This window comes from Bactrocera tryoni, chromosome 4 (assembly GCF_016617805.1).
Source record: "Bactrocera tryoni isolate S06 chromosome 4, CSIRO_BtryS06_freeze2, whole genome shotgun sequence".
Taxonomy (NCBI): Eukaryota; Metazoa; Arthropoda; class Insecta; order Diptera; family Tephritidae; genus Bactrocera; species Bactrocera tryoni.
The window spans coordinates 57,468,001-57,485,648 of record NC_052502.1 but is presented as its reverse complement, the minus strand read 5'-3'; the positions used below and the strand labels follow the sequence as shown (position 1 = coordinate 57,485,648).

The following is a 17,648-nucleotide window of genomic DNA, read 5'->3' as shown; positions in this document are numbered from 1 at the left end:
GAAACATAACGGTGAAAGAGAAAGAGAGAGAAAGACGGAAATATAATTATTAACTTTTTACAATACTTAAATAGTTAAATATATTGGTGCCAGTAATTTAGGTAGACAATTTTTTTACAGTTTATGCATAATACCAAATTCACCTGCCTGCAGTGTAATGAAAGTGAAAGTAATGAAAACATAAGCAAATAAATTAATGGTAATAGAAATGAGCGAAACGGTCACGGTTTTCAAGCACAAGGTTTTCGTGATCCATTAATGATAAATATTTTTGAAGGAGTCTTTAAGGGGTTACATGGGTTTACGGGTTTAAAAAAATCGCTTTTTTATTATCTTATTAAGTTCTAAAACATCTCTAAAGTATTGTCCTGAATTTTCAAGTTTATCCGAGTAATAGTTTCGGAGATACAGCCCTGAGGACTTGTGCGTTCGAGGCTAGCTAGGCTAAGTGCGCCGTCTTTAAACGATTTTTTCTCGAACTGCTCAACCGCTCTTCATGAAATTGTACACTGGTCTTTGAGATACAATTCTTAAATATCTGGACTAATGATTTTTTTCTAATACAACAATAAAAAAAATGTAGCGAAATTTAAATTTTTTTGTAAAACTGTCCGCCAAAAATCCAATTTTCTTTTTTTTTCCTTCGTCCAAGTTCTAAGTAAAGGTTTTCACTAAAACACGTATTTTTTCACTTTAGATGATTCTGCAAGGAGTTATCCTGACAACTCGGGCACATCTTTTTTCCGAGAGGTCGCCGAGTTTAAAATATTTTTTTCCAAAAATTTCAGGATTTCTCTGCTAATAGTGTATGTTTGTAACAATAAAAACTTCTAATAAAATATTTTATTTTTTATATGAGAAAAAAGTCGCTGAAAAAAGTCTGTTTTTTACCCAAGGAAGCCCATGTAACCCATTAAATAAATAATAGATTTTATTTGCAACTGTTTGTGTCCACTAAATTGTTGTTCGCTTTCCGTCTGATAACGTTTTGCTGGGTTAGAGAAAATTACCACTTTTACGAGCTCACACACTGAAACATGTGCTCGAGAGAATATATCATCTCACTCACACTCATTTAGGATTTTTAATATAAAAATAACTTTTAAGATTAAGGGCCTACAGCTTATGTTTCACGCAGTGATAAGCAGCAGGGTGAGGAGTCAATTATGCTTCAAAATCAAAATAAAATATTTATTCACCCGTTCGCCTTGAACAAGAAAACTTTGAAGCCGACTGTGGCAAGAGTTCATGTGTCCTCGAATTAATTTTTCTGCGGAAAAGTATTAAAGGAAAATGGATGCATAAAGAAGTACGATAGTTATTCAAAGAAAATAAAATCAAAAAAAGATCACTAGATAAATTTTACGTGACGGGAACTTCTTCTTCTTTGACGAAAACTGTGACCCCGAAAAACAATTGTCAACAAATTTTAGTATAGAAAAATATTCCGTACGGTCATCAGAAGACGCTTCAGTAAAACAAAATTAGTTAGGAAATTATTTTTTGAAACTCGCTGCTTTAATTTAGTTGAGCAGGGTCGCCGAAAATCCTCTTAGCTGTATAACCACCCAGAGCTTGGAAACTGGGCGAGTTCTTAAAGCAGGTCTGAGCGATGCGGTCAGGCGGCGTCTAGTCATAAACGACAAAGTCGCAAGACCAATAGGACGAAAGAAGAAGATAGAATATATATAAAAAGAGTATGTAAATACTCGCAATATTGCGATATATTCTTTATATTCTATCTCTTATAAGTATGCCCGTTCATTTGTTAGTTAGTTGTTTGTTCGATTCACCACTCTCAAGGCATCAGCGAATCACAGATATTTAATGTAATAAAATTTGAGTTACTAATAAAGTAGTGCTAGTAGTTGGTAATAAATAATATTGTTGTTGTAACGGGTACCTAATCCATGTTTGGATAATAAAGGTTAGATAAGTTGTCGTCGACGTCATCTAACAATAGGCCCAGGAAACGCGCTGTTTCGCCGGCGTAGGACCATAGGGAGAGGGGTGTCAGATGAGTAGGGTTACGCGGAGACTCATTGCACGCTGGACATATATTAGATATGGCAGGGTCTATTCTGGATAAGTAGGAGCATCAAGAACGAAGCTGAGCAAGGGTCATTATCATTATAAAGAATCAAATATTTTGGTTGCTTTTTGTAATAAATAAAAATTAAAATACTTAAAAGAAAAATGCGAGAATTAAAAGGAGAGTATGAAATGTTTTATTTTTTTTTTATTTTATAAAAAATAGTTTATTTTTATTTAGAGCTTATATAGGTGCCAATCAAACATAGATATTACAAAAAACTTCTTCAACTATAATATTTTCAACTTTTTAATATTTATTTTATTAAACATTAAAAATTAAAAAATATATCTAATTATATTTTTGTTTGATTTAAGCACAAAAATATGTTTATTAATCTAATTACATCAACGTAAGAAATTATTATTACTTTGCCCTTAACCGCTGACATACACACATAATTCTTGCTTTGAAAATAGTAAAAAATGAAAGAAATAAGTTTGATTTTAATATATAAATACACTCAATTACACACATATATATACACAAATACTTAAACACTTTATTATTTAGTGCACAAATGTGTCATAAATCATACTTTTCAAAATCTATTTTTGCAGCTAAAACCAAATTTTATACACACACATACACCATTGAGTGCTTCTTAGCATTTTAAAAGTGGAGGTAAAGCAAATATAATGACGTGGGGTGGGTGAGGGTTTGATGATGAATATTTATTTCATGTGACTTTGACGTACATTGGTAATCCTCACTGAGGCCTTATGTTCAATTTTCATTGTATATCTACCATATACACACAATTTACAAATTTATTTTTCCAAAAATTAGATACAATTAATTTATCATTTAAATGTGATAAAAAGGCGTCTTAGCGTTTTTTCTGCTGTGAGCTAAGCAAATTTATAAAATTCTATAAACAGGGAGTCCTTGAAGAATGTTTGAAAATATGAATATGTTTTATTTCTTTCCAAGGAAAATCAAGCTGTGCACGATTGCCCAGAACTTTCAAAAATATCGTCCCATTTCTGCTTCACCTAAAATTATTATATCCTCACTTGAAATGCAAAACGCCGCATCACCGAAGAAATCGAAATTGAGTTTTTTATTGCTTGCGACACACTAACCAAACTTTCTAACCATTTTAAAACCAAAACCCAATTTTTATTTTCAATGTGAGTGGTTTCTATTATATTGGTTTTCGTTCGCCTGTCAACTTATGAAAAATGATGTTACGTTATTTTGCATTTTAAGTGACCATATGCTTATTCTAAGAACAAACTATGATTTCTTGACAAACCTTGTTTCATTCTCACTTTATAAGTATATACCATTATCACTCTTACACACCAATCAAGAACTAAATCGAAATGAACTATTTCAAATACTCTATTTATTTATCATAAGGAATTTATTGACGAGTTATTATGGTAGGGTAGGTTAAGTTAGATCAAATAGTATGTAGAATCCAAAGCGATTTTACTAGGGCTACTCGAAACAACGAACCATTGTGGCACCTAGAACTCTTATAAAATTGATCATAAGAACCCTCATGTGTTGACGAGGCGCTTTGAGCCAACCACAAATTTGTTGAGATGGCTAATCTCAGTTTAGGCTATATATCCTGCTTCGTCGAAGGTATAACTGCTGAGATGTTTCAAGCTCACTCTTGAAAAAAGGATGTACCAAGATTTTTCTGCCTCCCCTTTTGTGAGAAAAAAAGATATCACAGTCGCGCAGAGACATGTCGTCGACCAACGTACCTAAGCACACACGTGGTCCATAGGCTGAGTCTAGATCACCAGATGACAACGGAGATCCAACTCGTTCTCATGCCGATATAAGCATGACAAGAGTGCTCCTTAAGACAAGGAACCCTTATGATCAGACACTCAAATGAGTTTGACGATAAGGAACACTTCTTGACTAACATTGAGCGCACAGTTTGTGGGCCCTGCGCTAGTACTACCGCACTGATGTCAGAGTGAAAGTTCAACAGCTGTAAACGAACGCTATAACTATTTTTTTTTTTTTTTTTGCTTAAGTTTTATTACTTTATAAGCTTGAATTGTCGAGTCAAACAATAATAGAATTCTCAGCACAAAAAACCAATTGAATTTTCAAGTAAAATATATTCTCTTTTGGCAATTGGTACAATATTAGTATAATACAGTCTTCACACACTTTCATGTTCATTAATGACCACATCTCTTTTGGTGTTGTCCGTTTCATTGCCTCGGGTCAACTTTTGATTTCCGTGCCGAAAGGTAAGGAAAACCTTTTCATTTTTAATCGAAAGTACAGTTGCTATGGAAGATACATCTCCACTGACTGCCGGTTTTGCGCCATGGAACAGGAAACTTCAGAACACCTGATTTTGGATTGCCCAGCGATTGGCAGAAGCAAGCTCAAGGCCTACTTGGACAGGGATCACATCACCTCAGTCGCTCCCAGCAGGCTCCTGGAATTGTACAGGATGCTGGACTTTTGTGACCATATGTGATATAGGGGAGGGCACAATAGACCATAGGTCGAGGTTCAAAACCTCAATTTTACTATCTATCTATCTATCTTCACTGACTTTCTTTATAAAGATAGCGATATCGAATTTGGGGGTGGAAATACACAATATATATATGATGGTGTATGTAATAAAAAGTACTAAATAGTTTTTCAAATAGTGTTCTAACAGTCTTTCTTGATTCGTCAATGTTTTGAGAGTGGTGAATCGAACAATAAAGTTGCATAAATAAAAGAAAATGGCATAATAAAAGAAGACACATAAAAAAGACAGAAACAATGAATGGCGGAACATCTGAATAATTTTGGAAAAACATCAGGCTCGACGTAACCGTGCTAAGGAACGTCACAAAGCTGTAATTGTTATGTATATGTATATATGTACAGAATCAAATCGTGCGCTTATAGTAACTTGCTAATTTGGAACGGCCTCCTACTTAAATTACAACGATTTTCTTTTCATAAAACTCAAAACAATAACCACATTCGAACTACAATTAGTTATGTGGTAAGTGGTAATAGCATAAATACTGAGCTGTTCCATAGGCGAGAGATGTAGGAATGAAACTACTATTAGCAAGAAACACCCTGTTTAGCCACTGTGTACCAGGCGCGGACCTTCACCAAAGACGGCGACTCGGACGTGGGCAGGTGCTGTTGCAACTGTAGTTCACTGTCGCTGACTGTGCCCCTTGTTGCGCGATCTAGAGCATGAGTTGTGGACTGTGGTTGCAAAGCTACTGTGGTTCCCGCTGGTGCAGTTAGTGCCGACGCCGCCGCTACTGAGCTGGCGTTGCTGGTGCAGCAGGCGTCGCTGCAACCGCTCGATGTGGCAGTTTGAATGTTTGTTGTTGCGTATAAATTTTGATTTTGCTGCAATCTTATATTTCTATCGTGTTGTTTTTGTAATTGCATGTGAGACTCACATTCAATGTTTATAGTGGTTGCCACTGTGGCCGTAGCAGTAGTAGAAGCAGCTGGGGTGCTGGTGTTGTTGCAGTCCATTTTACTATTATGCAGTGCCGCGTGCCGCTCATAATATGGTTGTTGTTGTTGTTGCTGCTGCTGTTGTTGCTGGTAGTACGCGGGCGGCACATAATCGCATTGTTGCAGCAATAATTGCAACTGATATGCATTGTGTAGTTGTTGTGGATGGTGGAAGTGGTAGGGTGCGGACTTGGGTCCCACCTGGGGACAGCGATACCGTACCGCGGCGCTGACGTCGCGTCGCGACCAATGCACACCGCTCGTATAGGTGTTCGTAGGCAGCATGTAGTCGTTGCTGCCATAACGTTGCCACCCCGCCGTAACTGCACCCTCATTATCATCATCTCCACCGCCGCCGTGACCATTGCGTCGCCCGCTGCCATTTTCACCGTGCGCACCACTCCAGCTAACCTCCTTGCGGGTTTTACTCGAACGACGCTTGCTGCGCTGCTGCTGCAGCAAACGACTCCATTGGCGGCGTTGATGAGGACGCAAATGGCGTAACTGTAGTTCGATTTGTGGCCGCAGGCAGTGATGGCACATGGAGGCCAACTTGTCGCTGACCGCTTCTTCGCTATCGCTGTCGCATGAGGCAGTGGAGGCATCGCTGCTGGAAGTAGGCGCGCTGGCTGCGGCGGTACTGTGTGTAACGGCACGCTTGACAGTGCTTTCACGCAGTTGAGGTTTCTCGCAATTTGTGGTTGAAGTTTGGCTGATTAGTGCATCGACTTGGCTCTGCTGGTTTGGCTGTAATTCTGGCTGTGATGACTGTGGCTGTGCTTTATCTGGTAGTTGTATTTGTAGGACTTTCTTGTTTGACTTACGTTTATTTGGCTTTTTACATTTGTCGCGCTGTGTCTGCTCGTCCAGTGTCGTTTGCTGTTGCGACATTTGTTGCTCTGTTTGCTGTTGACGTTGTTGTGATGATGATTGTTTGCGCCTATTGCGACTACTACGTGTACGACTATGACTAGTACCCCCGGCAGTAACCCCCTTGCCCCTTCCCGACGATTGTGCTTTGTGTTGCCGGTAATTATCGGCACTCTCGTCTCGTTTCTCCAGTGGATATGGTCAGAACGCTGAGTCGAAGACGGACATTGACCGTGATATGGCTTCGTCATTTCGACATGTCTCCAGAAACTCATCCAACGTCACCACACCATCACGATTTTTGTCCATTTTCTGAAAAAATATATATAAATGAGGAACTATAAGTAAATCTGTCAAACTTTTGTATATCACAGAAATTGTTAGTCGTGTGCTATGGATTTCCCTTTTCTGGTTAAATTTTTATTTTTAAGTGTAATATTTTAAAACTTTTTATGATATTCGGGCGGAAACGCAATGAACAAGGAATCGGTCAAGTCATTATTGCGTTTGATTGGACGTTTAATTTACCAACTTTTTTTTCTTGATATTGATGGGTCAGTTTGAATGGCAGCTGTATGCTATAGTGATTCGATTCAAACAACATATTCGAAGATAGCAGCGATGCCTTGAAATATGATCTATTCCAAATTTTGTGAAGATACCTTTTCAACTAAAAAGTTGTTCATAAAAAAATGTTAATAATAGTTCATTTGTATAGCAGCTATATGCCATAGTGATCCGATCTGAAAAATTTGTTTGGTGATTGCATAGAAAAGAATTCATCCCGAATTGGTCGTACAAGCAAAAATATTTCCACACATATCTACATATCGTCACCTGAAATGCAAAATACGTAACAACATTTTCGGAAATTTACAGAGGAAGGAATAAAACACGTGAAACAAAATTTAAATATTGGTGAAAACTGGGTTATATCTGATAGCAGAACCTTAAAATGTTGGACATATGTGTACTTATACTAATGTATGTAATTTGAAGTAGTGGATCGTAATCAATGAAGCACTCAATTTCGAATTTTTTGCTGATACGTTATTTTGCATTTTAGGTGACGATATACGAGTACATTGTATGTACAAACTACTGTGGGCAAAAAATAGTAAGACTTTTTTATTTAAATTTCGTGCGAAAACTCATTTGTCGAAATATTTTTTCTCTAATTTTGATGAGATTAACAGAGACATCTGTGCCAAATGGCACATCAAAAAAATCATTAATGTTTAGGGAATACTATTTGTTATGCGTCGTTTGGGCGAAGCTATTCAAAGCAAATAAGAAAGGGCTAAGTTCAGGTGCAAACGAACACTTATACACTGACCTAAATATGCGGCATACGATTTGCTAGATAAACCAAAATCATTATACATAGTATATGGGTCTTGGGGTAGTATCAACCTAATTTTATCTATTAACTATTATCATGAGACGCACTAAATAATGTTCCTTAGATTTCATTGAGGTACCTGTCATACAATCACCAATCATACGGAGCAAAATCAGCCGGATGTTCGAAAATCCTCGAAATGGTTATATGGGGGCTGGGTCAAGTTTTCACGCAAATATACCCAATTTAGGCACAAAGACATACTGTTATGAGAAAAACGCGCTCTATCATTTTCATTGAGATAACTTGCATTTTGGCCAATATATGCGGTACAAAGTCAGCTAGAAGTTCGAAAATCTTTATATGAGGTATATAGGGGCTCAGGAAAGTATTGACCCGATTCAACCCAATTGATGCATGCATGATACACATAGTTACTATTGTTTGAAAAGGATTCTCGCTGAATTTCAATTGTATATACCATACATTGACCGATATTTTCGGTCAAAAGTCAACTGTAGATACTGGGATCCACATATTCGGTATCTAGGGTCTTGAACAATTTTGGTTGGATTTGGACAATTTTTGGTATAAACGTGCATATTTTAAGGAAATAATTACTGCAAAATTTTATTAATTTGTCTACTGGAAAGTCAAAGAATCAAATGAAATTTTAAATTATGTTATATGGGAAGTAGTCGTGGTTGTAGTCCAATTTCGCCCATTTTCACACTGTGATATAGGAATGGGCTAAGAATGTTGCGGACTAAATTTAGTCGAAATCGGTTGGTCGGGTCCATAGGTATGGGATTTCACCAAAAAGTGAGCGGTGCCACGCCCATTGTGCAAGTTTCATACCGGCTCATATAAAGCCCTCTCATCCCATCTTTGAGATAAAATTTAATTTCTCTGGCGTAATTAGTATTTGAATGTGCTTTTAGTAGTTTTAACTAGTACCGTTATATTGGGAGTGAGCGGGGTTAGCTTCCGATTTTATAAATTTTCACACTGTTCGTAGGAGTTGTTATAATATTCAAGCTTAGCAAAATTGGTTGTTGCTTTAGTAGTTTAGGAGATATGCACATTAAACAAATTAGAGGGTGGGGCCACGCCTACTATTTAATATTTTTATCCACAGGTGTGGCCTCAACTTTAAGAGCGCTACGTCCAATTTATGGTCGTCATAATCGTCCTCTCAGATCAACAATTGAGCGTCGAGTGGAAAAATTTGAATCCACAGACACAGAGCAATATCTTCCCATGCCAGTGAGACAAAGAAGTACCCATATCAGTCTTTCACTCGTCTTTCTCAAGCGTTGGGCATCTTTGTGACACCGTTGTGACGAATTTTGCGAAAAGATCTTGGCTTAATTCCTTACATGAACGAATTGACCAAGAACTGGAGTCGCTTGACCACCAGAATCGTAGTATGTTCGTGAATTGGTCTGAGCACCAACTCGAAAATAATCCGAATTTTCAATCCAAAATCATCTTCAATAATGAGGCTCATTTCTGGCTGAATGGCTTCGTGAATAAGCAAATTATGCGATATTGGTCAGGCAGCAATCCACACATACTCCATACCAAAAACAATAACCGACCATATTATTTCGAAATAATTACGGTTTGGAGCGGTTTATGGGCCGGTGGCTTCATTGGGTCGTACTTCTTCCATGATGATCAAAATCGGCACGTCACTGTGAATGGGAATTGCTACCGCTCAATGATAACCGAATATTTTTGGCCCGAATTGGATGATATGGACTTGGACAATATGTGATTCCAACAGGACGGGGCCATAAGCCACACAGCGAATGTCAAAATCGATTTATTGAAAACCTGGTTTGGTGAACATATTATCCCACGAAATGACCAATCAATTGGTCGCCTCGGTCGGACGATTTTATCAAATCAAAATTCTTAATTTGATACTTTTTACAAAAATCTTTCAAGAACGCAAAGAAATATATCAAAATTTCTCTACCACCATCTTTTAATATATTTGTTGCCGTAATTTTCCATATTTTATTAACATCTTTGTTAAGTCTTAATCTTAATTTTTTTTCGTTCAAAAAATTTGCAAACATTTATACTTGTGCTTTCATGGCATCAATATAATACTTGTATTTAAAAGCAATTTGCTTAACTTTGCGCTGAGATTAGCTTTTATAATTCACTAAGCCCACAGGTCATTAATTCAGAACAGCGCGATGAACCAAAAGGAAATATTTGTGAGGCAATTTAATACCGTAACCAATATAGTACATACAAACCAACAAGCCGAATAATTGCAAACCGAAGCTTTACGGGAATAATTTCTCATTTCTGCTTAGGTACGTGCCCACTAGGGACGTGCGCTACAATTGGAATTTCTACCCTTCTACTCGTACTCCGCCGAGCTCTTTATAGTGCTTATAAGCTTGCTGCATAAGCTTAATGCAAAAACTTATGTTCGTTTATTTGAATTTAAACTTTACGATTGCTAAGAAAAACAACTCAATTCCATCGACATTTGTTTTACGGCTTGTGAAAAGTTAGCAAATGAACAGCTAGCAGCACACTTACTTACCTGGAATATGTGTTCGACTTTGTGTTTGATTTTCTCCTCCTCGGGACACTCGTCCGGTAGGCGTCCCATCAGTTCGTAAATGGCAGTCACAATATCAGTCATTTCTTCCCTCGTTATGAAGCCGTCGCCGTTGATGTCGTACAACGAGAATGTCCAACGTAGTTTCTCCTCCACAGAGCCGCGCGACAATATCGATAGTCCTTGAACAAAGTCCTGCAAGCATAGGAAAAACAAATGCTCGTAGATAATTTGCAAAACACCACTGTAAAATCAGTAGAGAAACAAGAAGAAAAATCTAATGACAAACAATTTTCTTGCCATGAAAGTTGAATATTTTTCAACTCCCACCAAATGTAAATCTTCTGGTAGATATTTCTACACCAGCTGTTGTGTGGTGACCACAAATGTCTCGTCATTCGTTATCGGCGGCTGTTTTTCTCATTACAAGCCCAATTGACAACTGTTGTTCACGACAGTTTGAAGTGCGTCATTTATTTTTATCACTCAGAAAATGGCGAATGAAATTACCGTAAACAGACAAATTGAATTGGAATGGGCTTTAACGTATTTAGGCACAAATATGTATGTCGCGAAGTGCTGCTAGCATTTGAGAATTATTGTAATTGAAAATAATGTAAGCCGCTGTATGTAGGCAGTAATCTTCATGTAAATCTATAAGCCAAAGCATATTTGGTATACAATTTTAAGGTTCAATTGACTTTAAGGTATTTAATTTGTGATGAGTAGGAAAATCTGTCAGGAATAGCTGCAGATCATATAGTACATCTTTAAAATATTTAAGATTTTTAAACCATATTAAACATTTTGAAGCCCTTTTCTACTCACCGGTGCTTGTTTTCAAAAGTTCTTTTAATATTTTGTTAAAAGCGATGGCATTAAGAAAATATTTACTGAACTTCAATTTTCGTCTGAGATATTCTATTGATTCGAATTATTAAATAGCTTTACTTTGAAGTGTGAAATTCTCAATTACTCGGCGCCTTTGTAAATTATCTGTAACTTTGCAATGAAATTGACCATAGAGTTACATATTTTGACATCCTTATTATTCGTTTGAGAAAATTGGAGATTAGTACTACTAATACACATCTACAATTCATCAAATTTAATTTAAAATTTCATGAATTCAATTGTCTTCCATTCCTTTAGGTTTCATTTTACAATTTCTTCCAAAGATTTAAGTTTGCTGCCAAATACTTCACAAATGCTTCCGAAAAATTTAAAAAAGATTGTTATATGCTTCTGTAGACTTAAGCAAATTCTACTTCAGTATACAACGCAAGCATATCGGCAATTATAAACCACTTGCCTTCCTCAATAGATAGAACGATCAATATATCGTACCATTCCTCGTTCAAGAACCAGCTATTTCTGGAAACTTGACGTTTTGAGCTTCAATATTTAACGGTGTGCGCCACTTACAGTTGATCCCCAATATTTTTGGTGAGGTTTAAAAGTCCTTATCATAAGATCCTTATTTTTATTCAAGCTAATTTAGTGGTTAGTTTTTGATGTATTTGTTTAATTTTCCAGTCCGTATATTCATCGTCATTTTTTCATTACACCTAACAATACCTTAGAGAGTTTGTATTCCCTCACATAAAACAATATGGACAATTAATTTTCAAAATCAATACGTCAAGATTTTGAAAATTGATGACCATTTAAATCATTGCGGTTGTGGTTTTTAAAAGTTAAAGCAGATTTAATCTTATTGACTTACATCGTTTAGAAATACGACAAGTTTGCTGAAGAGAAATGAAGACGGATGGCTTACACAAAGTTTAAACACTAAACCAGAAACGAATAGGATTTTCAATTTTAATGTAATTGTTTGTTATAAAGTGTTTTCTCTTTCGAGGTTCCCTACATTTTTAAAGAAAAAATACAGAAACTTCAAATTGAATGAGGAATGTCTATTATCATTCAAAAGAGCATTCTTTGGTATTTCTTTTTTGAAGATTATCTCTTTTAAATGTGGGCCGTGGCTACGTCTCAGATCGTCCATCCGTTGAGTTCAATTTTCGATTACTCGTTCGAGTATTTTGACTGCTAACTGGCAAATGACATGCGTGATGTTTTGCTCCAAGGGCTGAGTCGAAGCGAGGTTCTCCACATAGACTTCAGACTTTACATAACCCCACAGATAAGAGTCTAACGGTGTGATATCACATGATTTCGGTGGCCAATCGACCGGCCCAAAACGTAAAATTGTGTGCTCACCGAACTGTTCTCTTAATAAATCCATTGATTGATGCGATGTATGGGAAGTGGCACCGTTTTGTTGAAACCAAATATCTCCGAGATCACAAGCTTCAATTTAAGTTATTAAATTGTAGGTTATCATGGCGCGGTAATAGTCGCAATTGACGATTGCACTCTCACTGATATCGTTTTTGAAAATATATGGACCGATGGTTCCACCGGCCTGCAAACCACACCAAACCGTTGTTTTTTCTGGATAAAATGGCAGCTCTTGAAATGGACTTCATCGATGAATTAAATTTGGTTCGAAAACGTCGGATCTTCTTGGAACTCTTCATAAGCCCATAGAGCGAAGCGATGTCGCTTGGGATGGTTGAGCGGCTTCCGTTCTTGAACAAAGCTTGTATGCTTTAAATTTCAGATCTCGACGTAAAATGCGCCAAGTCGTTCCATACGTCAGTCCAAGTTGCGAACGTTGCCGAAACGAGTCTCCATGATCTTCGTGTACACTCTCAACTACGGTAGCTATATTTTCTTCACAGCGTGCTGAATGTGGTCTATTCAGTCGAATATTATACAATAATGAATTCTTGGTCCCAGGATGGGTGATGGTGTTGCGAATAGTAGGTTGCTTACGTCAATTGTGTTTCTTGTTCTTTAGAGCACGTGAATTTTTGTAATAAAGTTGAACGATTAGTAAACATTGTTCAGGTGCAAGTCTTTCCATAATGAAATGCCAAACAATGCTGAACTAAAATAACATAACAGCTTGGCACCCCTCATGCGTAATCTGCCAAGAAAAGGCTATTGAAAAAAGCACTTCTACTTAGATCACCCGTTATATCCCCGTTTATATATAATATATAAAATTGTATGGTTAAATGTGTCGAACTTAATTTTAGCTCAATAATAAATTTGATAGTTAAGAGTGATTACTGTTATTGCTCTTTTCACTGTTTTTACATTTAATAAATATTTCTCTTCTTATTTTGCTTTGTTACCAAGTTTGAATTTTCATTACTTACGTCATGACACTGCAGTAATAATGGTAATAATGGTAAAACGCAAATACCTTTGTCAGTCCTTCAGCTGAGCTTTCCTCCTCCGCGCAACATTTGACTTTCTTTGACCAAAGGCGGCATTTGTTCGAATTCTTCTTATTTATAATTTGAGAGTTTTGGTGTTAGCGTGATATAAATCCATGACACGCCGAATGAAAGTCACGTGTTCGGCAATGCTTGTTGTATTTTTTGTAGCACTTAAATCTCCTTCAAAGTGTACCAAATTGAATTATTTATAAAGTGCTTGAGCATTACGAAAAAGCAAGGAATGATGTCTCTTCTCTGTGCTCGTTTAGTGAGGCAAAGTAAATATAAATATATCCCATTTACTAATTCTATTTCCACGGAAGTGCGCTGGGTGCTGTGTTGCGCATTTTTTCATATTTTGTACATTTTATCTATTTTAGGTACACACTTATAAATATACAATCATATCCAACCCACTTGTTTATTTGTTTATAATAATAGTAGTATTGACTCGAAGGCAGGCAAATTTTGGAATTGAGATCACGTCTTCGAGAAATTTTGTTAACTCATATTTCGAGTACTATTTTTATTAAGTATTGTGTCAAAACATTTTTATTGCTTGTTAAGCGAGAAGTAAGCGCGGCCTTGGTTATATATTTTAAGGAGAAATGACTTTTTCGGGATAGAAACATATTCGCTAATGTCTTTCTGTGATGACCCCTATATGACAGGTAATTTTAATCTTCTAGTCACTCTGCCCTTAAAGCCAAAAATCAGAAGTCGCTAAGTGGAACTCCTTTTTAACCGGCAAGCTCATTATTTTTCCAGTAGATAGGTATGTGGCAAATCGTTGCGTCAACAGTACCTCATTCAGTAACAGTCTTCCTATTTTCCTCTATTATTAGGTGTGGCTTGTGAATGCTTGAATTTGGTGACATTTCCGTTTTAAATATTTATTGCTGAATTACTCTCGGAGTTCCTTTGATTTCTGCTTTTCCTCCTTCAATCTTAACTTTAATGTCACGCAAAATTTGTTTTGAATAATGCCTCAACATAATGAAAACGAAACACGAACACGTCGATGACTGCACAGCACCAAATATTTAAATATTTATTATATAACACATGCATAGCTTAAACCACCACAAGGAACTTCCAGCAGCGCGCTCACACTTGACTTAGGTTGACTTGACACGAGTTGAGTTGAGTTGAAATTTATGGAGGATTTGCATGACTGTAAATTTCCGCGTTCAAGTGGTGGAACACTGTGGAGCCAAAATTGCTTTGACTCAACAATCACGAAGCCACACAAATACATACGATTAATATTTATTCACAAACATGCGGAGATAAATTGCCCACAAGTATATAATAAGTTTTAAGGATTGCGGTGAATATGCGTGCGTATGAATGGAGAAAGTTGGTGATGGCGATTAATGTTATAAATAAACTGCTTTGCAAATTTGCTACCGAGAAATAGAAATGAAAGTTTGAAGATCTAAAATAACTTTTGGCAATATCAGAAAGCCGCGAAACAACTGCTAAGCAATTCAAAAGGAAGGCGTTTCCTCATAACCGCACCCAAAACATCCTCGAATGTTTAAAGAATAATTTGAGAAAATATTGACAAACAACCTCAGATGATTTAAGAATAATTGCGTGTATAATAGTTATATATTTAGCAATAACAAAGAAGAACCTTTCGTTATATACCCATAGTACTATATCATCAGTAAGGACGAATGAAACTACAGCTGAAGGAAAGGCTACGTATCCAGTGAAAAAGTTTGTTTGACAATTGTCATAATTTGACTAAAAAAGGAAGTACAAAACTCCATATGTTATATTGATAATAACAATATAAATATCAAATTATATGACAGGAAAGGTTTTAACTTAAAATCCGCTTTAAATATGCAAAATGCGTTGCGGTCTTTAGTCCCATAAAGCGCTGCGAATATTTTATAACTTTAAGGGTAATAGAAGCCACATAACGCCTGCGGTCATTCAGCACTCATTTCCAAATCTATTACAGAATATACTTTAATAGCGACTTCAAAACTTATAAAAAACATATAACAGCGTTTATGTACAATTCAGAAGACTTTTGCTGGCCATTAAAAGTGTTCTCTCTAGCTATCTTCATTTAATGTTTATGGTTTAACATTTTCATTTACTTTTTAATTATCCCTAATTACAGACATCATTTGCAGCCAAAGTTTTACGATTATGGCAATTTACTTTCTAAAAATCACTAGCATATATCTAAAGTGGTATTAGGGTTACATTTGCGGTAAATGCGGGTAGTAAGGTGGATAAAATAAAATAAAATTAAGTTATATTCAAAAAAAAAATTATAAAATAAAATAAATGAAATAAAACTAAAGTGAATCTAAAAATATATATATGTTAAAAAAATAAAATAAAATTAAATTAAATAAAATAGATTAAAATAAATAAGATTAAATAGTTTTTAAAACCCGTACAATTTATCTAAGGTTGTATGTTCTTTGCTTTCAATGACTAGGTACTATACATATCGCGTAAGAAACAATTCCAACTCGTTTGGGACTATATATAACTACACAAAGAGTGATCCATTTCGAGGTTCCCTACTATAAAAAACACAGAAACTTCAAATTTAATGGAAAGTGTTTATTATCATTCGAAAGAATATTTTTTGAAGATTATCTTTTTCAAATGTTGGTCGCGACTACGTCACTGATGGTCCATTCGTTGAGTCCAATTTTCGATGACTCGTTCGAACATTTCGACTGATAACTGGGAAATGGCATGTCCGAAATTTTGCTCCAAGTCCTAAATCGAAGTGGGATTGTCCGCATAGGCTTTAGACTTTACATATCTCGAACACATGATCTTGGTAGCCAATCGGCCAGCCGAAACTGTGAATGTGTTCTCTCAATAAACTCATTGAAGATATATGAACCAATGATTTCACCGGCCTACAAACTACATCAAACCGTTGCTCTTCTCTCGCACCTATTCACTGAGCCATAAATGGATCGCTGAACAAAATCAGGGTCGAAAATTTCGGATTGTCTTAGAAATCTTCAAGAGCCCATAGAGCGAAGCCATGTCGCTTGGGAAGGTCGAGCGGCTTCAGTTCTTGCACAAGTTGCATTTTGTACGCTTTCAATTTAAGATCTCGACGTAAAATGCTTAAGTCGTTCAATCCGTTTGTCCGTCCGTTCCGTGCTTTGGTGTGGTGCGATTGTGACGATGGACCTTGGAATGTTGACATGGTATGCAGTGTCTGGACCAGAGGAGTGCGTATTTTCTAATACCTGGCCAGACGAATCTTCCGGTGAGATCCTTGACTGTGGCCCTGCCACTAGGATGAGAAAGACCATGGATGATGTCAAAGGCCTGGCGTCTGAGTGGCTGTGGAAGATAAGGTCGCACAATATTATTTGTCACATCATAAAGTATATCATGACCTTCAATGTTCAGCAGGTGCAGCTTGAGAGATGTGCTGGATTGGAGATCATTAAGCTGGTCATCTTGGAGTTGTGCCAGTGCAATGGTCTCAGCATCAAGCTTGGTTGGCATGGTTATGGCATTAATTCTCGAAAGCGCATCAGCTACGACGTTTTCTGTGCCCTTGGTATGGAAAATCTGAGTTGAGAACTGTGAGATGTAGTCCAATTGACGTAGTTGGCGAGGTGATGCCTTGTCAGCACTTTGAGAAAATGCGAAGATGATTGCCTTGTGGTCGGTAAGATGCTGAAGTTTCTTCCCTCGAGAATGAGCTTGATGATGGCGGCAAAGATGGCTAGAAGTTCACGAGCGTACGTGGAGTATCTGGTCTCTGCTGGACTGAGCTTTCGGGAGAAAAAGGCCAGTGGTTGCCATGAGTCCTTGTGTCGCTGTTCAAGAACGCACCCAATGGCTGTATCCAAAGCGTCGGATCTCAATGAGAGGATGGCGTTTGGTGCGAGGAAAGCCAGGCGCGTGGCTTGGATGACACTTTTCTTGCAGTCTTGCCAGGCTTGATCTGCAGAAGGTGTCCACTGGATTTTAGTGTTGTCCTTCTTT

At 36.9% G+C, this 17,648-nt stretch overlaps 1 protein-coding gene across 1 annotated transcript in view; it reads right to left on the bottom strand.

Annotated features, from left to right (window-relative positions):
- Nucleotides 1-4,060: 4,060 nt before the first annotated feature.
- Nucleotides 4,061-17,648, bottom strand: part of LOC120774263 — a 94,964-nt gene continuing 81,376 nt past the window's right edge. The window contains 2 exon segments of the mRNA XM_040103731.1: nt 4,061-6,739; nt 10,339-10,551. Of these exon segments, the coding sequence (XP_039959665.1) occupies nt 5,144-6,739; nt 10,339-10,551 (1,809 nt within the window). The 3' untranslated portion in view covers nt 4,061-5,143.